At 44.9% G+C, this 25,694-nt stretch overlaps 1 protein-coding gene across 1 annotated transcript; it reads right to left on the bottom strand.

Annotated features, from left to right (window-relative positions):
* Positions 1-6,109: 6,109 nt before the first annotated feature.
* Positions 6,110-12,909, bottom strand: LOC119436792 (uncharacterized). The gene is made up of 5 exons (XM_037703782.2): positions 12,724-12,909; positions 10,244-10,305; positions 9,970-10,059; positions 8,201-8,227; positions 6,110-6,278 (listed from the first exon to the last, which is right to left on the bottom strand). Exons 1-5 carry the CDS (start codon positions 12,797-12,799, stop codon positions 6,219-6,221), a joined length of 315 nt encoding a protein of 104 aa, XP_037559710.1. The 5' UTR covers positions 12,800-12,909; the 3' UTR covers positions 6,110-6,218.
* Between the last annotated feature and the right edge of the window lie 12,785 nt (positions 12,910-25,694).

The following is a 25,694-nucleotide window of genomic DNA, read 5'->3' as shown; positions in this document are numbered from 1 at the left end:
CTATCTGCGTCGAAATTTTTTTGATGCCCCATCGTCCCTGAAGTTAACACTTTACAAAACCCTGGTACGTTCTAAGTTAGAGTACGCATGCGCCATATGGGATCCTACTCAGACCACCCTCATTCAAACTATTGAAGCTATTCAGAATCGCGCAGCACGTTTCATCTTATCGAATTATTCACGTCATTCCAGTGTCACGTCTATGAAGAAAACCCTAAACTTGCCTGACCTTTCGTTGCGTCGAAAGTCATCTCGCCTTAATCTTTTTCACAAAATCTATTATTATAACAACGATTTAAAGGACATCCTGTTTCATCCACCTCATTATATTTCTTCAAGGACCGATCATCGCTTCAAGGTTGGTCTACCGTCTTGTCGCATAAAATTGTGTAATGACTCTTTTGTCCCTAGAACAAGCGTCGCATGGACCACCTTCCCTCCACAATCGTAAGCATAACTGATGACCACGAGTTCAAGATCGCTTTACAAAATGCCTTGTAATATTTTTGTTAGTTGCACGTCTTGTCATTTTCCCCCACTCCTTTTTCTTTCTGTAGTGCCGTCGCACCCTGAAAGTATTTTCAATAAATAAATAAATAAATAAATAAATAAATAAATAAATAAATAAATAAATAAATAAATAAATAAATAAATAAATAAAATGTGTCATTACTGATAGCCATGACCGCTTTCGGGACCAAGCGTGGCCTCTCAACGGTGGCGTCTTGTAAGAAGAAAAAAAACTATGAGAGATGCTATGAGATGATGACGTCATACAGCTAGCCTCGGCAAGGCAACGTCTCCCGACACCGCCCCTCCCAGTCTTCTGCGCATATTGGAGGATTGGTTTTTGTGAATAAGGCCCTCCACAGTTGCCGGACCTATCAAGGCAGTGTTTCGTTCCTGTGAGCTTTTAACGATGCCCTCGCCACGACCGGCACTCGTCAACTGCTCTGCTTTACTTTTTCACATACTCTCCGCGCATTCAGCAGTTAATATATATATATATATATATATATATATATATATATATGGTGGACCGACCTTTGAAAAAGGTCGGTCCACCGACCGAAACTGTTGGGAAAATATTAAACCTAAGATAACCGCGAAGTTGTGCTTCTGACTTTCCTATATATATATATATATATACAAAAAATGAACGAGAAGAAAGGGAACCGAGGGGCCCGATTATTATTAATCATATCATAAGAAGCCAACAAACAATGACACCAAGGACAACATAGGGGGAATTACTTGCACTTACTAATTGAATTAAATAAATGATAAATTAATGGAAATGAAAATGGATGAAAAAAACAACTGTCCGCAAGTGGGGAACGATCCCACGTCTTCGCATTACGCGTGCGAGGCTCTTACCATTGAGCTACCACGGAGCCGTTTTCCCATCCACTTTCTGGGGTATTTATTGTTTTACTAGTACTACTACAACTAACCCTGGGAATGTTAGCCAGCGCCACCACTTGCAAACTATGGCGGCGGATGTAGAACATCCTTTCTGCCGCAGGCGTCACGAGCACGTGATCTTTTTGGGAGATGGCAACTGGTCAATAAACCCACATATGCTGCCTGAAGGCATCAATGTTGCCGGATTCGAGCCCTCGTTATGCAACGAACGACAAGAAATAGAACCGAGGGGCCCGATTATTATTAATCATATCATAAGAAGCCAACAAACAATGACACCAAGGACAACATAGGGGAAATTACTTGTACTTACTAATTGAATTAAAGAACTGATAAATAACTGGAAATGAAAATGGATGAAAAAAGAACTGTACGCAGGTGGGGAACGATCCCATGCTTCGCATTACGGGTACGCGTAATGCGATGACGTAATGCGAATGCGTCTTTTTCGTGTTGTTGTCGTTTAGTGTGCGCAAATTTTTCCACAATGAAGTCAAACCAACAAATCCGCCTTTCCGTCTTATTGTTGATTACTGGATATGGTGTTGGGCTGCTAAGCGCGAGGTCGCGGGATCGAATCCCGTTTACGGCGGCCGCATTTCGATGGGGGCGTAATGCGAAAACACCCGTGTACTTAGATCTAGGAGCACATTAAAGAACCCCAGGTTGTCCAAATTATTCCGTAGTCCCCCACTACAGCGTGTCTCCTAATCAGATCGTGGTTTTGGTCCGTAAAACCCCACAATTCATTTTTTTATCCATATTCAAAATTTGGAATAATTGCACATCCCTACAATACGCATGAGTTTGAATTGAGATGTCATCGAGTGAGATGTGGTCATGCTTTGTTGTGTGCGCGGGACACTATGCTTGTCAATTTAGTCAGTATGCGCCTATGTTTACAAGTTTATACGGCCGATAAACCTACCATCCTTACTTTATATAGCTGTCCACTAATTGGCTATCACATTTTCTTTTGTTTCCTAATTTGTTAGTTTGTTACTCATTAATTTCTTTTCTCCTCCTGATACTAAAGCTTGGGTTTTTAGCAATAATACTGTCGCTGTAAGCGGCAAACAGCACATACGACACACAGACCACTTGCTCTCTAGCCTTTACTGTCGCTTTTTATTTCTTTTTTTTCTTTGGCTTGCCGCAAAACATACGTACAAAAAATAGCAAAAGGCGTCAAATAAATGCATGCATCCCTGTTTCATGCCGCTACTGCAGCAATGAATTCGCGCGCTTGTACGTTATACCTGTATAACTGGTAAATTCCTCGGGACATTCGGCTTTATATATAGTTTAGCCTCAATAAACATCTTTGTGTGTCACGTCCTTAGTACCAGGACACAGCCACAAGCGATGACGGCTGTCCGCCGTAGACACATGTGCCGGGTGCTTAGGACAAGTTGTAAGATTGTCAGTTCTAGATCCCCAGGCTCAGGTGTCATAGAGGTCAGGTTCACCCCAGCCCGAAGCCTCGGAAGACAAACTTCCTCTTTGCGTCGTATTTAAGTGTTAATGATCTTCCACTCGGCTTAAGCACGCTGAAGATCGCGACGCAGTCTAAAAAAAAACGAAATTTTTCGCCCAAACCTCGCAGTGAAGACTAAGAGCGACATTTGTTCCAATAGGGGCTGCCATCGGCTGCGTATCTATCCTTTCCTGGTCCCTGACACGATCAATTTATTTGGTTCGGCAAGCTACAGTGCGTAAAAGCTTAGGTTTAGAGAAAAAAAATCACAGCATATCCACGGGGTGAATGATGATGAGTGGGGCGAAGCTCCGGAGGGAATCATCGGTAAACCGTGAAACTCCTCCGTGAAATTCGCCCAGTGCATCATATAAAGAGTGTGAAACACCGTGTATATATTAAACATCAAACTTTTATTGTACTGTTGGTTTACGTGGTCCATTCATTATCACCGCTTTGTGATCGGTGAAATGCAGGGAAAGTGGTTAAAGTTGCCAAACACTACATCGATGCGGCGAGCGCCTTTTCTTATTATTAGTGATAATATTTCCAAGGACATATATTCACAACGCCATCTATTGAGCAATTCATAAACTAGAGGTAGCAGCCTGACGACACGCTTCGGCGTCTCTTTCACGTACGGACACACAACGCCATCTATTGAGCAATTCATAAATTAGAGGTGGCTACATACTACTACTACTACAGAGGAGGGAACGACCCACACCCTAAGGAGCTTCGCCCCTAAAATGCGAAAGGCTTAATATTGATCGCGTTCTACGTACCTCGCGTACAATGCATGAAGACTTGCTATTTCGATTGCGTCTTCCCAGTCTAAGCTTTTCTAATTCCTGACAATCTACTCAATTTGCAGGTGCTTTCAGCGTATTTCGCCCGTGGCTCAAACACATTATTTTGAGGTTATCTTGTTTGTGCGTCTTCAGCCACGGTACCCGCCGCGATGGCTTAGCGGCTACTGCATTGCGATGCTAAGCATGAGGTCGCGGGTTTGAATCCCCGCCCGCAATGGGAGTCACTGAAATGTGACGTCGTGTCCTTGCTCGACGAGGCGATGAAGGAGCTTTACGTTTTCTAGCACTTGTTCGTACACTCTAAAAACAGTTGCACCCTTTGGGGTGCATTTTTGCCACACAACAATAATCGTCATCTGTCTTGCTTGCGTTTACTATCTTGAAAACTCTGCACTTGCTACTCTCCTGTCGAGAACGCTGTGTCACGCTGATAACGCTCTTGTCGTTCGTGACCGAGAAGTGCCGGGCGCACAGCATTAAAGAAAGGAAAGTCACGCAAGACAGATGACGATTATTGTTCTGTGGCAAAAATACGCCCCAAAGGGTGCAACTGTTCTTAGAGTGTATAGGGTCCACGGCGTAAGGCGGAAACAAGCAATGTAGAGCTGGGTTGGAGCGACTGAAAATGATCCATTTTTGGGCTGGTTCCTCTCGAATTATGCGAAGTGCGCTACGAAGAACAGCAAGCTCTACGGCGATTTAGTCTGATGGGATGTCTTGAACTTCAAGGCGGTGACTTTAGCAAGAAAGATCACTGATCCTGCAGAACCATCCATGGTGGTTGAACCATCAATGTATACATGGGTATGATCGTTGTATTTTTCGTACAGCAAGAGCCGCGAAAGTTGCTTGAGAGCTGGTGATGAGAGTTGTGCCTTTGTTTGAAATCCTGCGATGCAGCCCTACTATGCCACCTACGACTATGGGTGACTTTCACTCACTCGTATGCTTGCTACATTGCAATGGCTGGCCGCCCCATGTGCGACTACTAAATGTGAGAAGAGTCTATCGTCACTTCGTCTGCCACTGCCCCGACTTCTACGTTCGACGTCTACCCCTTTGAAATGTATTAAATATTTCCATTCTCCTCACGCAGGATACTAAAAGGGACTTTTTTAAGGCGAAAGCCTTAGATGGATCATGGATCGCAAAATCCGACGTCCGACGTATGGCACCAAAATTCATGGTGCCACCTTGCCACATGCTGCCACCAACACAGGTCGTGGGTTCGAGTGCTTTAATTAACTCTAGCCTAAATAAGATAGAGCTAATTAAGACACAAGAACCTACTACCTTTGGTGTTACTTAAGGAACATTTAATTAAGGCACTGTGTTAGGCCTAACGTGAAGAGACAGGAAAAAAATGTTAGGCGTAACGTTAAGAGACAGGAAGAGAGCGGTGTGGATCAGAGAGCAAACGGGGATAGCCGATATTCTAGTTGATATTAAGAGAAAGAAATGGAGCTGGGCAGGCCATGTAATGCGTAGGATGGGTAACCGGTGGACCATTAGGGTTACTAGAATGGATACGAAGAGAAGGAAGCGCAGTCGAGGACGGCAGAAAACTAGGTGGGGTGATGAAGTTAGGAAATCTGCAGGCGCAAGTTGGAATCAGCTAGCGCCAGACAGGGGTAATTGGAGATCGCAGGGAGAGGCCTTCGTCCTGCAGTGGACATAATTATAGGCTGATGATGATGATGAATTAGGATGAAGTTAATGAAAGCACTCGAACCTTTGACCTTTGTTAGGAATCGAACCCACGACCTCTGGTGTTAATTAAGGCGCACCTAATTAAGCCGCATTTAATTAAGGTAGAGTTAATTACCGCACTTGAACCCACGACCTTTGCTGGGAGAAAACAAGTAATAGGAAGTAACAACGCATTCGAATGAAAATGTCAAGTAATTTAATGAATGTCTCGTGAGCATGGATGCTATCACCTTCATCCTCTTTAGCGTATGCTAAATTTACTGTCAACGTTTTCTAATTAACCTCCGTGCCATTTTCTCTGTTCTTATCGCTATTTATCCTGTGAAATGCGTCAAGCTTATTACCCACGCAAGATGGCATTTCACGGAAGAAAAGGCCCTGGTGGAAAAGCGTTCCCTGTCATCATCCCAGAAATCTACGCCAGCGTTTATAACGTACCTATATCGACAAATTATTCTACTGACCGCTTATATATAGTCTGCTAGTCATTCCTCGCACATGCGTCACTTGTTCTCTTGCCTCTTTCGTTCGTCCGTCTTTTATTTCTTATCTCTCTTCCTTCGTGCATCTCTCTTCCTTCGCCGACGGAGCGTTAGTGTTGTTGACAATCAAACCGTCCTTTCCTTTCATGTCCTATTCTGTTGTCTTTATACGGAATACGAAAATGAAAGTTCAAGCACATGGATCCACTCACTTCGGCCTTTATTTTGGCATGTACTCTAGCATCCTAAAAAAGTGGTTGCTTTTGGCTTCCGGGAGGTCCATCGTGTATATCACTGGTATTCTAAAACACTTCAATGGCCAGCCGGCTTGCATTCACTGTATGCCTTCTTGATAGCCTGCGCTTCCTCTTCCTGAAAGAAAAAAATGACAAGGAGGAATCATTAAAAGCAGATACAGTCGTAACGTATCTTTAAGGTGGTTCTCTCCGTAAAGGCTCAGATAATCTGTCTTTAGCAGTTTATCGATTTAGCATGTGTGTTCGCTTGAGCTCTGTGTCACTCAAACCAATCAAATGAGGCACTGCTGTGATATTTCTGAAAGCAACTGGAGCCAGTTCATAAATGTCTGTTGTGATTCTTGCAGTGGGCAGCTTTATAGAGTCTCGTGCGGTCGGCATAGTAGCGACAATATAATATAGGCTTGGTGTGGCGCCCGGGTGTCATTTGCTTACATTGAGTTGTCAAGATAAAATACTATAGTTTCTACCCTGAAAATTCGCAACAAAGCTCCACAACTTTTTGGCGTGCCACATGTACACCAAGTGTTCTTTATATATGCCATACATAATTTTTTTTTTAGCTTTAACACCTAGGCCTGATAACTTTATTCATGTCATCACGAAAATAAGGAGATCCGGGGCGTTTTATACCAGTCCGCTCAGCACCGAACTCATCGCCTTCATAAATTCGGTAAACAGACTTTGACCACGCGATGGAAGTTCTCTACCTGACTCACGAGTACGCGCCCACTATCTCGACTAGCCTTGAAATGGCAATCAGTCCCATAGCTTCCTTTCAGCTTTGTTTGGTCTACGGCAAAGCCCTTTCCGGCCTCGTTTATGCTCGTCTTATCGCGCCGTCTGCGTGTCGCAACGTTCTAGACTGGCTGTATGCACCAACTGCGTGTTCATTCACCCCGGCAACGTCTAGAGAGAGGAGATGCCGTTACGTACATCTTTGGCAGTTGCCCTTCTCCATTTTGTTTTCTTATTGCCCCACTCATTTATTTTACTACACTGCATGGAAAGACGGAACTCCGCGTGTGACGCACATCGTCGACTGCGTCTCGGTGAGCTGGATTATACAGGTTTTTTGGGGGGGTTTTTTTCGCGGCGGCGTCGCTTTTTTGTTCACGGCTTTAGCACTCGGGATCCGGTTGTTAGAGAGTCTTGCACTGCGTTCGGATTGCAGCGGCAAAGAGTAAAGTACATTTGCCGACGTTGATAAGCCTCCCCCGAATGTGCGTGATACACGTCTAGTCATCCTTAGCCCCGAGCGAAAGCGAACACAGGCCGCAAGGTGTCTTCACTGATGCTTTTCATGGTAACACGTCAAGTTTTGGCTGTTATATGTGCTTTAGTGTTAGGCGATTACCAGTCTCGTTGACTGCAGTGACGACGTCGAACAGCTGTTTCTGTGACTAAGAGTGGTAGAACAAGGAATGTGGCTGAAGGCAACGTTTCGACAAGCAGACTAGTCTTCGTCAGGGCAGCAACTATATTTATGTGCGTGAAATGGGAACAAACCAGCGAATGAGGATTAGGTCCGGAAAACGATCGATAAAAACAGCTCATATATAAGTCCTTTCTCTCTCCCTCCCTATATATATATATATATATATATATATATATATATATATATATATTAAGTAGGCATGGTTGTGCATACGTGTGTGAATTGGCAGCGGGCTGACGCGGGGGCGGGGAGTTATTGGAACACACAAAGGTATATTTTTGCGTTCTGAGGATTCAAGATAGTGATCATATGAATAATACGTTTGAAGTGTGACAGATGTTGATTTCCACCGGTCAATACACGGCATACATTTCCACTCAATGCACTGTACAGTGCAAGCAGTTCTAATTTTTTTTCCACTTCGCACTAAGGCGCTGGCATATTAGTTTGATGGGTTGGTTGTGTGAGTTAGGCCTTTTCAGAAGTATCGCTTACTCCGGTCTTTGCGAGAAAAGGTAATCGAAAATGACAGCAACTGCACAACGCTCCCCTTTGTCCTTGAAAAAGAAACGCCAAAATAATAATAAACAAGTACTCACGGAGAACGCGGTCTTCAGCAGCTCAAGCTGAAAAATATAAACACAGTTTCATTCCGAATGTATTTCTTTAATGCATTTAATACGTGTCGTTAGCTACGGGCACTCGAACACATCATCAAAGTTTCGAAGCACAGCCCTCCATGACATTTTATTGCGTTTTTTTCGCTATGAAAAATAAACCGAATGGTCGTGTTTCAATGCGTGTGCGCTTTTCAACTCTTCTTTCATTTCTTTTCTTCCTGCCTAATAGAGACATTGAATCCTTATATCTTTGTCTCTCTTTTTTTTCTTGCCTGTTTGCTAGTTGTTGTTTTTTTCGTTTAAATAAAATAATTTCCATCACGCATTGTGTCTAACCCATGTACGTTGAAACGGAGTAGCAGGGAGCAAGTACTTCCATCGTTTCCACCTGATACCCCGGCTAACGCTACCGAGTCAACCGTGGAAGGGTGGGCAATTCAGATTTTATTACCTGTTCTGAATTTCTTGCATTCAATTCACATTTTATGTCCTTCTTGTTTGGAAGTACACACGCCACCAATACCGTACATAAAATGGCACATTTTTTTCTACAAACATGCAAGTACGTACCTCGACTCTGGGCTATTTACGATATAGTACGCGTGTCGATGATGTTTCGTGTATCGATGATATAGTATGTGTGTCGATGAAATGTGATGCGTCAATTTCATATTTGTGCGCCGCGAACGGGCACTACATATTCTAACGAGAAAGTCATTTACAGATAGACAGTGCATGTTTTCCACGGAGCGTGAATATGTAGGAGGAACTGCCTTTGTTAAGCACAGGTCACTAGGTCACCAACTTGCATTGCGGAACACATGCAACGGAAGAGGGCTTGATTGATGACCTCGTGTAAAGCTCTTGGACGTGCTTATGAGATTCAATTTCGAAAGCTTTTACGCTAACAAGAATAGGAAACTCAGAGATGACCGAATTTTGAAGCTGCGCTAGCGTTCTTTACCACGCCGTGAAAAGTGCGCACTGCCTACATAGCAAACTTTCCGTATGGAGCTGCTTACAGTGCTTGGGAAGCACAATCGATTTAAACGTAACATGCATGCGAAGCGGTCATATCACAGAGAAGCTCAAAGTTCATTTCTGCTCTTTCAAGCTTGTTTTGAACAGTGAATTGATGGTGTTTGACAACGTGCACCAAGAACGTAATATTGGGAATATTGGGAAGATTAGGGGCACGCAGGGTTCCTGAGGGCATTTCTAACCCACGCAAATGCACATTTACTCCGCTGATATGTCCTTTCTTCTATGCTCCCACCTCCGTAATAAAAATGTGCTCCCAGTTCAGCACAGAACGGAAGTTTTCTCTGTGTTCCCTGCTGGGCTGGCTTCGACTTTCATTGCGAATTGAATAGCTGCTGTCACGTCTTGGGAACTTCAAATAAGTCTTTGTCTATGCATGTGCAAAGTGCAACAGTCTAATAAACGGTTCTTGGAAACTTCCGTCGTGCTCTTCGTGCCCAAGAGTACGAAATTTGCACCCTCCCTTTGTGAATGCGGATATAGACGTCCACGTCTCTCTGGGCGCCCCGGTATCCTTCCGCTGAGCCGCGCTCCCTAAAGGGTTGCAGAAAATAGCGTCTCTTCTTCGCCACAATCACTCTCTTTCCATCAAAAGTTATAAAATTTGAACAGCAGAAGCAGCCTGAGTGTGGAAGAGGATAAGTACACTTCACGTTGTTTCCTTAATGAAGGAATACGCCAGAATGGTTCAAAAAGCTTGGACTCACGAAGTCGACTTCAGCCTCGCACTGCCTCTTGACAAGTTGAGCCAGGTTGTCACCCTGGCTGTGGATGATCTCCTTGGCCTTGCCCTTGAGCTGCGAGGAGAGCAAGCCGGATGAAAAACGGTGCAACACCATGACATATTTCAAGGGAAGTTACAAGGCCTTCGCAATATATTCATTGGGCGTCTGCTTTTACACGCCTCAAGGAAGGCGAGGTTCGTTTACTGCATTTATTTATTTCATTTATTCCTTCGAAGATTGATTGATTCATTCATACCTCCGAGTGGACGTGGTCTCCCATGCACGTCAAAACTTTCTTGATTTGCTCCTGGCTCAACGCTGGAAAACAGCAAAAAGAGGTAAGCTGCATGTGTCAGTTCATGCGGACGTAAGATAGTTTTTGATCTGCTAACAAGTGGCGTATCTGCGCAGACAATTACAACACATTTTAAGCGAGGGTGGAAGCCGCTGACAGGCTTCGAAGGGGACCATAAAATAGTAGTTAGAATAAAATTAGTTAGGTATGACGAGGCCTATGATAATGACAGGCTGGCCTACCTCAAGTTCCAATGAGAACTTGACAATGGAATGTTGCAGAACAAGAATACATTTATGCTTGCTTTTCCAAGTGGATCGTATATGACAAGAAGAGTTTCATACAGTTTTAAGGATAAATACAGCGCGTACACTATTTGAAGGCGTAGCTGCGCACCGACAGTGTACGCTCTGGCAAATATTAATACCAGAGCGCCACACTTGTGCATGTAGTAATACCGATACGTTACTAATGGACAATTTGCAGCAAAGTATATAATGTCTTGCACAGCTCAGCAGCACCCTTTCGTTTTACGTGTGCCCATCACATCTGTTATTTTAGCTGATCTGTATTTCCGACATGGTAAACTTCCGCGTGCCGGAACCAAACAGTTAGCATGAGAAAGTCGCGTGAATACAAAGTCGGCGTAACATGCCACCCCAATAGGATAAATTAAATGAATGCAATGGTCCGCCATGTATGAGGTAACAAACTTCCAGCGTTCGCTTAATCATATCTACTCAGTTCACATTATATTTCAGCCCACCAGGTAAATTTCTACAGAAATTGCTAGTAAAGAACACTATCGGACGAATATTGGGTCCCCTTTTCTGATACACAAACAGGCACTCGTACCACCTTAAGCAATATAAAAGGGAAAGCCCAAAGTTACATTCACGATGCCACAACGTGTTTGCCGAGTCATTGCGGCAGATACGAGAGAAGTATTGCGCGCGACAAGTATTGCGCGCGACAAAATGTTCAGTTGAAACGCTACTCAGTGCAAGTTCATATATCCTGTTCAAGAGCAAATTTAAGACATGCGGTACCAAAATTCATCGGAATACGGTGTTCAGTCAGGAAAGATGTAGAGAAGTTAATTCAGTTCGGCTTCAAATTTGTCCAAGTGAATAACTTTCATACTTGGGCTTTAATGCGTTGGTCGTGCCACCAAGTTTAAAACAACTTCGGCGAACAATTAGATGATTTCTTGTGCTGAATTTTGCTGGTATTTTAGAGAAGCCTACGTGGAAGGCTGTCGCTGAAATATACGCAATGTTTTTTTTTTCTAAAAGAAAATGTTTTACTAGAACGTGGCCATCTTTGCAGCGAGAAGTATACTTACAGGGCAATTATTGGCCCTTTAGCTTCCAAGGCAACGCTTTCTAAGTGGTATTTGGACATAGGTTTTGCATGCTAGAGGGCATGCGTACTGTAATAAGTTAACATGGGTACATGTTACAAAAAACACTTAACAGCGAAATCAGTGTTTAAGAATTAGCCTGGATGCTGACGCACGAAAGCAAACAACAAAGCTGAAATTTTCTGCATCTAATTATATTAGCACAGGAAACTGTTTTGTGATATTTTGGCCTTTGATCTTCGGAGCAATGCGTACTTTGCCGACAATTAAAATGAGTTTAATATGCAGCGCCAAAAAAAAAAAAAACAACAAACCAGTTCATTAGTGCGAAGAAAAGACGAAAAAAAAAGCTGGTGTTCTTTTTTTCTTATTGACGTTCCCAGCTTAACGAAGTCGAGCAATGACTTCTTTAAACTGGAAAACTTGCCGTGAAATAGCTTTACATTGTCACCATTGTTTTCGAGGTTCGCATCATTCTCAATTGATGCCACCAAGCCATCATTTGTATCCTCACTGGTTTCTTTGATCTTGCATATAAGTTTTCAAGATTTGCTTCCTTTCCGAATAGTCAATATGCGTGTCAAATGTGATCACCATCTTCTATTTTGCTGTAACGCAGGCAGAATGACCCTCAGACATGGAACATTAGACAACACATAGCACTATTTGTTGTCTCACGTGCCTTTTTGGCTCGTGTCGTTTTGCCTGCGCTACAAAAAATTAGAAGATGACTTACCAAGAAGCTCGTACAGCTACCCTGATCGCCATGCTTGGGTATTATTTCCTGTGCACTTTGTAGAACTTTCGCAAGGAATGAACACTCTAACAAAGTACGGCTATTGAAATAGCCATTTGTTTATGGTTACTCGTAGTTTAAGAGTGGCATGAAGAAATAAGTAATCTAATTTACCAGCAGCCAATAGCGGGAGACAAATAAACACGTATACAAGATGAGCTTGGCAAGCGACCCACTGGAAACTCATTATACGAAGGACAGTCTCCACCCAAAAGTAACTTGTGCGCATGTGCTGCCACTGATTGAAAACAGCTTAACAATGACAAAGGTAACCTTGCTTACCGCACAATTCCTGGCCGCCAGCATCAGCAAGCAGAGCTCCAGCAAGGACGAGTCCGCAGAGGAACAGCACCTTCATCTTGGATGGTAATATAAGTTTGTACGAAAGTGTAACAAATAAACTGGCGCACTGGGAAGCTGTGCGAGCGTTCAGTCGAAGGACTTCTCGAGCGAGTTCAATTGAATAACCACCGCGGTTCGACGGTTATATAGGTACGCGGTCTCTTCCCACTGTCCTTGGCCGCGACGAGGTACTCGACGAGCCGGCTCTTGGAACTTCCTAAGGTTTTTTTTTTCTACCTTATTTACTTCTTTTTTTCCAGCTAAAATTAGTACCCGCAGCGCGCTGTAGCCCGCCTTTCTTACGCAGGTGCGAACATAATATACGAAGAAACGAAGCGACAAAATATGGAAAGAGGAAGGTTGTTGTTTTTTTTTTTTTTTTTTCTCTAGCGCGAGTGAAGGCAGCAGAGCCTTGTAGCAGGAAACTCCGACGCTTCGGTGATAGGCACCACGCCTTTTGATCGTCCCTGCTCAGTCTGCCTTCCTTGTTCTTTGCTTTTTTTTTTCTTTCTTTTCGACCGTCCCTAGTAGTGACCGTACACTTTTTGCTCCGATGTCACTTGCACGAACATACGTATACCTATAACACGTGAGCATTGCGCGTCGTGGAGCCCCTCCCCCTCTCCCTCACTTCGGCCATGACGTCTTCGTTGATGATTCTCAAAGCAGTCGGCTTCGTGCTTACCACGCTCGAGTGTCGCTCTGGCTGGCGCATTAGTCATCCGTTCCTCGCAGTGCTTCCCCACCGTCCTTTGCGCTTCATCTGCTAGGCGATGCCCAGACTTACTGTTACGCCTTTGTTTATTCTGTCCTGTATTGGCCCCTTGGGATTATTGTTGGTGCTTGAAGCGGACTCCTCTTCAATGATGAAAGTAAAAAAAAAAGTGGATGTAATAAACGTGGACCAAGGACAAAGGACGAGTGAGCCTTTAGAATTGAGCAGACTGACCCAGGCCCTAAATAATCACCATCACGTTTGGCAGCAAAATAAACATTATGCGTCGCATGTCTGATAGCAAAGTACAAAAGAACAGAAAGAAAAAGAAGACGTGGCAGCATTATGTACAAACCGACTAATAGAAGCGAAGTGTCGGCGTCTCTAACTAGGCTGTTAATTTAGACTTTTGCTTATCTGTTTGATTTATATCAAGTTCGATGTGCCTGCCTATACCTGCCGGGTTCTGCCCTTCAAGCCCCTGTTTGGCTTTGGCCGGCCCGTACTATGTAAAGTGTTTTGCTACAACGAAATGTGATTATTATTATTACTATTATTATTATTAATATTATTATTATTATTATTACTATTATTATTATTACTATTATTATTATTATTACATTTTGTCTATATGGTATCCAGTGGTGTACCCAAGGTATCGTGGTAATTCCGCTTTTCTCCTTAATTTTCATCGATGAAGTTTACGACACCTAAATATTTAATTGGGTATCCAAAATTGAAGGCTGTCACGCTCTGCAGTCCGACCTATCTTCATTCTCTGAATGGTGCCAATTAAACTGGCTCACTCTAAATTAATCTAAAACCAGAATTTTTGCATATTCGCGTAAAACCTATATAATACCGTCTTCCCCTATTTTGTTGATCGTGTGCAGTGTTGGCTAGGGTTGTTAAAATAAATGATTCCGGTGTGGTTTTTGATAGTATGTTAAGCTTCTCCACCCACTATCACGAGGCCTGCGCACGCTCGGTGCCGTCTGCAGACTTGCAAGAGATTTCCGTACCCAAATTGTTCACATTCATATGCCTCCGATCAGTCGAATAAGCCTCAGTGTTCGTGGAATGGCACAAGGAATTCAAATGGCATATTAATTGAGCGTTTAAAGAAAAGTTTCTTGATTGTATATAAACATCGCTTTCGGTCCTCGCGCACGAACAACTTTTCAAGTTTGAATAACCATCCTGCACTTTCGTCACTTAGCTGCAGACAAAGTCGTACCGACTTCATCTTTTTGTACAAAATCATTCATGGAATTATTACATGTTCAGATCTACTAGCTTTCTGTTTCGCTGTGGGTTCCGCAGAAGACTACCTGGAGACGCAGACCCTTCCACGTTCCTGCCTCTTTCAGCTGGCACTCGCTTCTCCACAGAATACAAAGTCTGTATAACTGTCATTTTTTTCTCCATCGTGATATCTTTCATAAGTGGTGTCTCCTTTCTGTTCCGAGCTTCACACTTTCTCTTGGGCCTTCTTTTTAACTGCTCTGCACTCCTGCTCTCCATAATCCGTTCTGAATGTGTACTCCGTCCCGCGATTACGTGTTATTGCTTATTATATAGGTTTTTAGGAAGTTGTCTTTTGTTTTAGTGTTAATATATTTTTATCTCATAAGTTTTGTTGTATTTGTTTTACATTTCAATCTCTTTTTGTTTCTCTCTGCACCAGCAAAATAACTTCTTCTTGGGCGAGTTGGTGCAGACTGAACATGATACTTAGTAGCGCAATACTCGAAATAAAAGACAACAGTGAAAGACGAGAGGAAAGGAAAGGTTGTAGCGCTCGTCTTTCCTTTCCTCTCGTTTATCACTGTTGTCTTTTATTTCGAGTATTGCGCTACTAAGTATCATGTTCAGTCTGCACCACTCAGCCCTCAGTGTTGTTCCTGAGCACGTTAAGTAAACTATTTGATTGATTGATTGATCGATCGATTGATTGATTGCATGAGCGCGCCCAACCTGGCTGCTTTTCAGTTAGCCGTCATATACAACGCCAGCGCAGCCCGCAAGAACCATACCGTTTCATGCGGCCTTAGAGACGCAAATTGAGAACTAGCGTAAAGCTGGCTAGCGTCTATGAGTTCAGCGCAGCCTCGTAGCTGATATGAAGAGCAGTGAACCCCTTGAAGAGTTTTCATTGGCACACGAAAGGTTTTCGATATCAGTTCTATTGCCATGGGCCTAGAAGACTGATTACATGATGCACGGAAATTCTGCGCTATCTCGGAGCGCACACATATCTCCAGTAGAGTTGTTTCTTATTCATCTAATTCGTGATTATGTTCATGTTAAAGGGACACTAGGGAGAAAAAATAAGTTGTGGTGTATTAATATATTATGACCTTCTACAATACCCGTGAGAGCAGGCTTGGTAAGCCAGAAAAGTGGCAAGGACAAAGTACGGGTGGTGACGCCGCCTTCAAGTTTTCGCACCAGCTCAGCCGTGATGCCAGCAATTTTGACGGCGTCTTCTCGGGCCTAGGTAACTCCACGTGGCACGAAAGACAGCGCGCACACAGAAAACGGCGACTGACTGTGGAATCGTCCTTGCCTCAGTCCCTATTTTCCGTATGTGTGTTGTTTTTCGTTCCTTACAGCACAGTAATGCTTTCACGATGGGATATCGAGTCACGTCTATGTTGTAGGATCGTATTTTCCGATAGATGTCGGTCGCCGAACTTGACACAGTGGTGAATGAGCGCCTCATTACACAGTACTGCGGGTACAGGCCCAGAATGCTGCTAATAGCTTCGTCTTCACCGCCGTGGCCGTAGGCTGCGATGTCACCAATTCCTATGCAGAAGGCTTAGGCAATGGTGAACACCGCGTCCAACAATAGCCTTCAAATAGGGTTGCGTTTCTTCGGGGCAGTTCTGATGGTACACGAAGGCTTAGGTTAGGGTGAAGCATAGAGAGAGAGAGAGAGAGCAAGGAGAGGAAAGGCAGGGAGGTCAACCAGACGAGCGTCTCGTTTGCTACCCTACACTGGGGTAGGGAAAGGGGTAATAGAAAGCATGGAGTTTCTCACTATATTACCAAGATGGGAAACTTGAGATGCACCACTGTTGTATGCATGGAATGCCGCGGGATGGGGTGGCTTCTAGTCGGCATCATTCTAGGAGAGCCAGGACACACTCAAGGCGCGCTTGTCTAGCCATGAGCCATGTTTTAGGCCAAGGTACGGTCGAGACAAAGCCCAGGACACCCACATCCGGGCATGCCCAAGGTGGCACATCGCCTTTTAGGAAACTCGCACAGACGGTGGCGTCGGATTATGTTCTAGGCAATATTATGAGAGATTCCATGGGATCCAGGGAATGTTGTCACGTATGTCTGAACTTGGGCCCATTCTAATCAAACAGCGCGAGTTGGCGTGCAAATATACGAAGTTTTCTTGTAGCGTCCATCCTTGAAAGTGGGAGTGATTAATAACTGTCTTGTCAGTGGCGAGACTCATGTGCACGTTCATTACCGAAACTGTCACAGTGACTTGGTAGTCACTGAATAGTTACGTGGTTTTACTCCTTAGCTAGGTGGTTTATCGCTTCTGCAATATCAAATATCAATTGGTCTGGTAGACTCCGATGTAAGGCTGAAAATAAACTCTGCAGTGCCGCCTTTCCGTAGCAGAAAATCGGCCATTTGCGGTATTCGACATCAATGAAGCGCAATGCAGGACGAAGAGCATCAAGTTCTGCGGCTGTCGATATTGTACAGTGAGCGATTTTGATAACAATGGGGGTCGGGTTTTGCTGGGATTACAACAGCTCCATGCTATTGCTCCATGCAATAGCTCCATGCAATAGCTCTTCGGAAGGACCGAGCCGTTAGTGTATTATGTGCGGATACTGGCGGTAACGTTCATAAACCAGGAGCATGGTAAGCTGCTGGAGAGTGAGCACGTCCGCGATGGAAAGAGCAATGCCACAGTAGTGCCTCGAAGGTCGTCATGCAAAAAAGAAATAATGTGCTTAAGTCTAGCCGGTATCGCTAAGGTATTTTGAGTTGTCTGGTCGAGAATAAATCAAAGTATTTCACATTCTATGGACGAACTAATTCCAAAGAAAACCTTATACATTTTTATTCTGCAATTATTTTGGGGCACGAAGTGCTTAAAAGCACCTCGTTTGTCTACATGCACATCATGCATTATATTGAACACAAGTGCTCCAATGTTTTAGAAGTGCACGGATACCACTGAGAATTTTGTTTTTCTTCAAGCGCAGCCACGTATGCACATCCACTGCATCACCATGTAATGCTTGATACACATTGCTCAGAAAGCCTCCTTTTTCATCAGTTCGAAGATAGCAATTCAAGACGAGGATTCGATCCTAGAGAATAAGTTGCATGGGTGAGAGGCACAAGAGATTAGAGTTGTGCGAAATTCAAAATGTGAAATACGGCTCAATACTCTTGAAGTTTCTGACAGGAATTAAATATTTGATTTTAGAGCATTTCATCTTCACTATGCGTTTAGCGTGTATTTAGTGATTTTATTAACAGCAGAGTGGTTTAAGCCGGCCGTTAGTCGTCCTGTCGTCGGAAGAAATGTGGGCCGTTCCTGGCGGCCGTGCAGAAAGGGTCCAAGCGCAATGTCACGTACCTCAGTGAACTAGCGAAGCTGAGCCTGGTTAAGTCTAGTTAAGCATAGTTGGGAGTACTTAAGCTTTGTCAGTCATCCATAGCCAATCGATAGCCAATCAATAGCTAATGATAATCAACAAATAAGCAATAAATTCCGGGAAATGCTGGTGACTACTTGGTAGTGCTTAGCCTAACCCAAATAAGTGGCCAATACCTTGCGATAGCCAATCGATAGCCAATCAATAGCTAATCGATAACTGATCAAGTAAATTTCGGGTAAATGCTGGGGATGACTTGGTAGTGCTTAGCCTAGCCCAAAAGCCCGGACTAGCTAGGTGCCCATCAGCTCCGCTGTCTCTTTAGCATTGCGCCTCCAGTGCAAGCCACACTAATTTTTTAATCAACCTCGTAAATTGAGAAACGAGATCTCGGTTGGCTTCTGTCGTTACCGTACGGGAAAAATAGCTCATCTTTGACCCAGTGTCTTTTTTTCTTGCTTTCTTTCTCTTTTATGATCTTGGACTTGCGCGTGCATTTTTCAACGTTTCTATTGTTGAAGTTTATAGGGTCTCTTCCACGTTTTAGTATATTTAGGAGCTATGTTTTCCGAATTAAGGAGTATATGAATTCAAAACAATACGATTATTCTGTGCACTTCAGTCTCTTCGCGTGTTTTCTATGGCTGAGTTTGTGCTAAAACAAACTCGAAACGCAAGCAGTGTGGATACAGCATGTGGTGCAGGACAAGAGTTATTGCCTTCCCGACGGCGACGAACCACATTTTTAAAGCGAAAAGCTTTCTTTGGCTCTTTCGCTCGTTTTCGTGGTCGGTGGTTGGCAATCGGTGGTTGGCTGTCAAAGCCTGCTGGTCGGAGGTTGCTGGTCGAAGGTCGTTACAAAGACGCCGTAGCAAGCGGCGCGCGCGCTCGCGTTGCGGGGTGTATTTGTTACCAAACGCTAGCTGTCATAGCTATTTGAGACGCACGTGCTGTCTACCTATACCTACCACTGGAAATGTGCTGGTTAACGGCTCTGTTCTCTAGCGTAATTGCGCAATGAAAGGACAAACGCTACCTAAATATGCTCACTGCAACTAATATGCTCCGTCAAACACGCCATTTCTTCAATAAAGCGAATAGCCTTCTTGAAGCGTTCGGCTATTCGCTTGCATTGACAATGATCGTCGATGGTTCTTGCACAATTTTTCTGTTGTTGATCAATCAACAATAATAATAGCCGACGATTATCCAAGTTTGCATCGAAAGAACGCCTAAAGCCAGCCCGTTATGAAGAAGAAATCACCAAAAATAATTTGTGTGTCCACCAATTTTTGTAGAAATAGGCACCGAAAAATTCGCAGCCTAGTTACAACTAAATTCTACGCACCAGCTGCCGGACTCGGATAGTTGCCTTACTTACTTTTCGATTCTTTCCTATCATTTTACTTCCCCTTCCGCTATCTCCCCAGCGTAGGGTAGGAAACCGGATCTTCTCCTCTGGTTAACCTCCCTGCCTTTCCCCTTTCTTCTATCTCTCCCTCAGAAGCCAGCGTTTGAAGAAAATGAAAAAAAAAAATTCGTCGGCCCTTCCACTCCGTGAAGATGGTTAACCAGCGAAGCTGAAACGTGCGGCCCCAGTGTTTATCACTGGGTTAATCCCGAGGGATCAATAAAGTGTTTCTCAATTATGAGGTTACACACACGTCCGGCTGCGACGAAGAGAACGACGTCACCGAAGGTTTCCCGCAGTCCGCCATTGTCGCTTGCGTTCAATATAATGAGTTTGCTCAGCGGCGGGGTTAGCAGCATTCGCCCGCCCCATTGCCGCTTGCTATTCTTCGTAATTAAATTGCTTCAAAATTAAATCTCTCTGTTACGTAAGACAATGAATGGCTCATACCCACTTAAGCAATAGATCATACCCCCGTAAACGCGGTCACCCCATTACGACGACAGAAGAGAAGTGAAATTCTACGCAGGAATGATGAGCGGCAACGCAGCTGCAGCTGTGCAAGAAGACGACGACGACGAAAGCGGGAGCATGGGCACGAGCGCATGCCGAGCACGACCACGAGCGCAAACCGAGAGGCGCCAACGAGCCAGCTGCGGAAGAAGACGACGACGCTGGAGCCAATGCTGATGATGATAGTTTTCTGTACACAGGTGATTTCGCCTAGCCATATACGATTTCACCTGGGCATATAAATATTCGCATTAAAAAAGCCGTCGGCCCTTTTGTAATGTTTTTTTTTTTTCTTTCGAGCGATGGTGTAATGCAGCCGTGCAATGCGTACGTGTCACGAGTCCAAGTGATTTTTCCACTAAAGATAACAGCAGCAAAAGTAACATACCGCACGCCAGGAGCTCAATTAAACGTTCTCTGGCTGGATTCATTTTGTATGACTCACGCTACGGAAAGCGTGAAGACAGAACGGGGCGCCGGTTTTCGTCCGCTGTCGCTATGTTCTTGCCCAGTTGGTTGTCCGTAATCTTGCTTCTTCTATACTGCTTGGCAGCTCCTAAACGCGGCGTAGTGCTAACGTCACCGCTGTTCGCGCTGCGCACGTATTTGCAAAGTTGCGTAAATGTAAATGGGTGTCCAAGATCAGGGAAGAGTGCTTCTGAGAAGCCCTCACGCAATAAAGTCATGTTCGCTAAAAGAAGTATCTGTCTTTGAACGAACGCTTCGCTCATTTCAACAGTTTCCTGGCGCGTTGAAGGACTATCAATAAAAAAAAAATGGTGACGTCATTTGAAACTACCTTAACGCTGAACGGGGACTCGTTCAACAAGCACGGCCAAACTGCACATACATTTGAGCCGCGCACACAAAGCATTTTACGCGTGTTTTGGACGTGAGCTGCACAATTGCAAGTGCTGGATAGTCCCCTTCAGTTTATGTAGACAGCAGCATCATGTGACGTGGTATGAATACGAACGCTTCCAATTCTAGCCTCGCTTGCCGAATACCTGAGAGAAATACGTGCAACTCTGGAATTTTTTGTATTGGTTACGTTTGCGGGTTTGTCATTGCCAATACCATCCACATGTAGCTTTGGAGAGCTTCCGAACGATCTAGTGTGTGGTTTTCGCGCAGTCATCGCCCAGAATCTAATGTGGCACCACGCCCTCCTTAAGCTTACTTAAGTGGCACTTCCGATTGCTTTAAGTTATGAGGACGCAGAAAATCGATCACAATTAGAGGAAACGCCTCGTTAATACTCCGTTCGACCACATTTGCCCTTAGCGGGAAGGAAGTCGATGAATATCTATTAACGAAGAATTAATATCCCGGCCTTCATACCATGTTCAAGGGCTCAAGCTGTTTAGCACGTACAGATGCAAATGAGATATTTCCCCTAAGATTAGACCACCCTCGCTGCACGTCCGTCCTGACTGTACGTCTCTCCCCAGTGTATAGACTTAATTCTGACGTCAGTGAACAACTGGCCTCAGAAATACGAGAGATATATCATCGCAGCCATCACAAGGGACACAACATAATGTTTCAATGGCTTCCAGGACACTGCAACATCTGCGGGAATGACCACGCCGACGAAGCCGCCCGGTCTGCACATGAAAGTGGTCAATGTGTCTTGATTCCACTTTCGCGAACAGACGCTGCGGCTGGGCTGCGATTGATGCCCGTGAATGTACTTTACCCCTGTGGGACTCGAACGCTTTCACCATGTGTCGTTTGCGCTCGTTTGTCTCCAGATATACGGATGCATCTACCAGGGCCTGGGTTACCACGGCGCGAACAGACCATGCTGTACCGTCTGTGGCTAGGCATTGTATTTACTAACTCATATGCATTCCTTATTGGAATGGCCAACAGCCCCACGTGCGACATGTGCAGCAGCAATGAGACGATCGCACATTTTATCTGTGCCTGCCCGCGCTATAGTGCCGAGAGATAAGTGCTGTGCTGAGTGCTGGACCAATTGGACAATCGTCCACTATAAGAACTGAAAACTTTAAGTCAGTGCTCCGAAAGAACATCCACGCTGAAGGCCTTACTCGCGCTACTAAGATTCCTGAGGTCTACGGGCCTTCACGAGAGACTTTAAGAACGCCGCCTCCTACCACTCTACAGTGTACGTGGTTTGTTTGTGCTCGTCTCTCTTTCTCTCTCTCTCTCTCCCCTTGCCCTCTCTTACTCTTTTTATCCCCCTACTCCTCCCCCCGAGCAGGGTAGCCAACCGGAACTACCTCTGCTTAAAGTCGGATCCCTGCCTTTCTATGCATCCTTTCTCTCTCTCGCTCTCTCGGACGTCAGAAAAATCAGTGCAAGAAGGAAGCTAGGCGACAGGTACGGAGATCGATACCCCCACCTCCACCAATTAATGTTAGGTGTAGCTGAGGCCCAAGGCTATATACACTTTATTTACAGGGAAGCTAACGGAGGCCAAAATGGCGACGCTATATCAAGCGGGAACACGTCGTCTTCCTTCTCCTCAGTGCAGCCACACTGTGGCGGCAGTTCTATATATATATATATATATATATATATATATATATTCGTTGTTGGGTGGGGTGAGGGGGCGGGAGCTCAGCACTGAGTCCGTATCTGCACCACTTCAGCTTCTTTTACCTCGCGCACTGAAAAGGGAGCGCGAAAACCGATGAAAGCAAAGTGTTAGAAACTATCAGATGAGAATTATCACACGTGCATTTGTTTCGTGTAGGTTGCTCTGACGGCATACATAAGAATCCTGCATGACTTTGCAGAGTTACTTTGAAGCACCAGCATTGGGCGATTAATTATGTAGTTTTACGTGCCATAACCACGATCTGATTATGAGGCATGCCGTAGAGGGGGACTCCGGAAATTTGGACCACCTGGGGTTCTTTAACCTGCACCTAAATCTAAGTACACGAGTGTTTTCGCATTTCAACCCCATCGAAATGCGGCCGCCGTGGCCGGGATTCGATCCCGCGACCTCGTGCTCAGTAGCCCAACACCATAGCCACTGAGCAACCGCGGTGGGTCTTTGGGCGATATTAATCCTCCCATCCACCAACTGCACCCCTATCCCCCTCATTCACACACGGACGACGATGCCACGCTACAAATGGCGAAAAATTAATTGAAAAAAAAAAAAGAATTTGTAAGGCAGTGATGTCCCCATGTATGCAACAGAACCAACATGTTCAAAGCGAAGTGGTCAATGCTAAAGACGTCGCGTAAGAATGCACGCGTTCAACATATGCACGGTGATAATAACAGTAATTATAATAATAATTGCGTCTATTATCAGGCTTTGTTATCACTACTGCAGCCTCCTTGGGCTCGCAGCAAAGTTTTTTGCTGTCTTATGCAACCTTTTTCGGGCTGCTCCTGAATTCTGAAACCCTTTTTTGAAGATGTGGTGTCAAAGACTATACTGCGAAATGTTTCGTTAATCGTCTTGTATTACACCTGCAATAAAAGACTGCAAACAACGTAAGCGTGAAGCCTATGTTTTCACTCGGATCTCCAATAAGTTTATGGCGGTACGAGAAAGAAAAGTTCTTGAACGTAATTCTACGTTCGAGGTATCCAGTTGAGTGTTAAGGATACGACAGATCCATAAGAACAAACTCTTCCGCAAAGCGGCACCCCGCCAAGGTTCAAACGGACTTCAGAAGTTCAAAGTACAGTAGTTACAATATGTCAAGAGCTGTCCAGAATACAGGCAAATCTTGCTGCCATCGTGTCTGCTAGGTGGGATTATGCGCAAACAAGAAGTTACGTGCCGTAACCCATCTCGACGGCAATCAGTTCCAACGCGGCTGAGGGCTCGTTATGTAACGAAAGAGGCGTTTAGAAGTGGCTTTAGCAGTTAAATACGTTACAAACAGATGGTTATAGCAGAACTTCCGTGATTTCCACAGAAACTGCCTCCCCCCCCCTCTTCGAAACACCGAAATCAACCAAAATCATGTGGCAGCAATCCGAACAGGTTACAGGCAGTTGGTGATATTACAAATGGAGAAACAGCTACGAATGCTCCCGTGTGGGCACTGTGGTATGGAATATTTGAATGCTATATTCTGTGATCTCCTGTTCAATCCCACGCCATACTCTGCTCTGCGGCCGTTTGTTAGACGTAGCGAAAACCTTTTAACAGCGAAGCTGTTTAAGCCAGCCGTAATTTGTGGTGCGTAGAAAGACACTACCAAGAAAGAAAATTTTCTTGCCGAGGCTATATAGAGCCACTAGGCTTTAAAGCCACGCTTGCAGAACGTGCATTTATGCGAACCATATGATTGCGTTCGAGCGTCGTCGACTTCGTCCTCAGCTGGTGCGTTCGTGCGCTCGTGCTCTGCGAGGTGAAGCGGTTTTGCGCGCTATGAGAGTGAGAGAGAGAGACGCATTCACGGAGCGGGTCTCCTGGAACGCGGTGTCGGCATTGAAACGCGGTGTCGGTGTGGCAAGCTGCGCTATGCAACGCGCAGTGACGGCCGTAAGTCCGAGACGCGCGAAAAGAAATTATCATCATCATGAGTAATGAGATGAAAAGTTCGCGCGCACTTCCGGAAAATGCTGGGCTACGATCGCCCAGCTTCGCTGTTTCAAGCGTTGCGAGGCCAAGTGCAAGGTTAAGCGTTTTTCACCATGCTCGCACTGCATGCCATCAAAGTGAGCTACAACCTGTAGATTCTCCCTCACTTTAAAGAAGAACCCCACCTATACAGCATTAACTATTTGAAATAGACGAAGCAGCTTCAAAGTATAAGTGGGAACGAACAACGGCCGAGTATGCTTTTAAATGCAGGCAGAAGCACGGCGCTTCAAACGACGCCCTAACACGCGCTACCTATTGCCAAGTTTTCATTAGCGCTCTCCATAGCGGTATAATAAAATCACAGTCTCCCCAAAAATGGTCAAGAAAGAACTGCTTCAGAGTGACAAAGGCAATGGCACGACGGCCACTCGCGCCCTCACGCCAGTTGGCGAACAAAAAGCGGCAGCCGATCCACGAAGCGAATCCCAGCCACGGCGGCCGCATTTCGATGGTGGCGAAATGCGAAAACACCCGTGTACTTATATTTAGGTGCACGTTAAAGAACCCCAGGTGGTCCAAATTTCCGGAGTCCTCCACTACGGCGTGCCTCATAATCAAATCGTGGTTTTGGCTCGTAAAACCGCATAATTTAATTTTAAATTTCTTAAAATTTGAAGTGAATGCTGATGAAGCTCCTTGGCCGATTACGGCTGCTGCTCGAGCTTTCGCTTCGGGGTCTTGCTGCCGTTGCCGGCGGCGCTGCTTCTTGTGCTCGTATCTCGGGGTTAGCTTCGCGGCGTTGCCGTTGGGCTGCCGCGTCTCGTTCTCGCAGTGTAGGGGCGCTATAACGTAAAATGATTCCAAACTGTTTTGATTCCCCACTCCTGACGTCAAATTTACGTAACCACCGACGCAAGCATCGGGCGGTGACCCGCAGCGTTGTCTGAACAACCCAATCAAACACTCTCCTCGTTTATAGGAGGTCACCATTGTTCGCTTTAAAAACCAATAACATTGTCTAGACTCAGCGGTTGTTCTTATCTCATTGGCTGACAAGAGACGAGGAGCACGCTTTAGTGGAGAGGGTTTCGACGGGGCCGA

Source organism: Dermacentor silvarum, chromosome 1 (assembly GCF_013339745.2).
Source record: "Dermacentor silvarum isolate Dsil-2018 chromosome 1, BIME_Dsil_1.4, whole genome shotgun sequence".
NCBI lineage: Eukaryota > Metazoa > Arthropoda > Arachnida > Ixodida > Ixodidae > Dermacentor > Dermacentor silvarum.
Note: the sequence above shows the minus strand (reverse complement) of the source record. Positions and strands in the feature narration are given on the sequence as shown.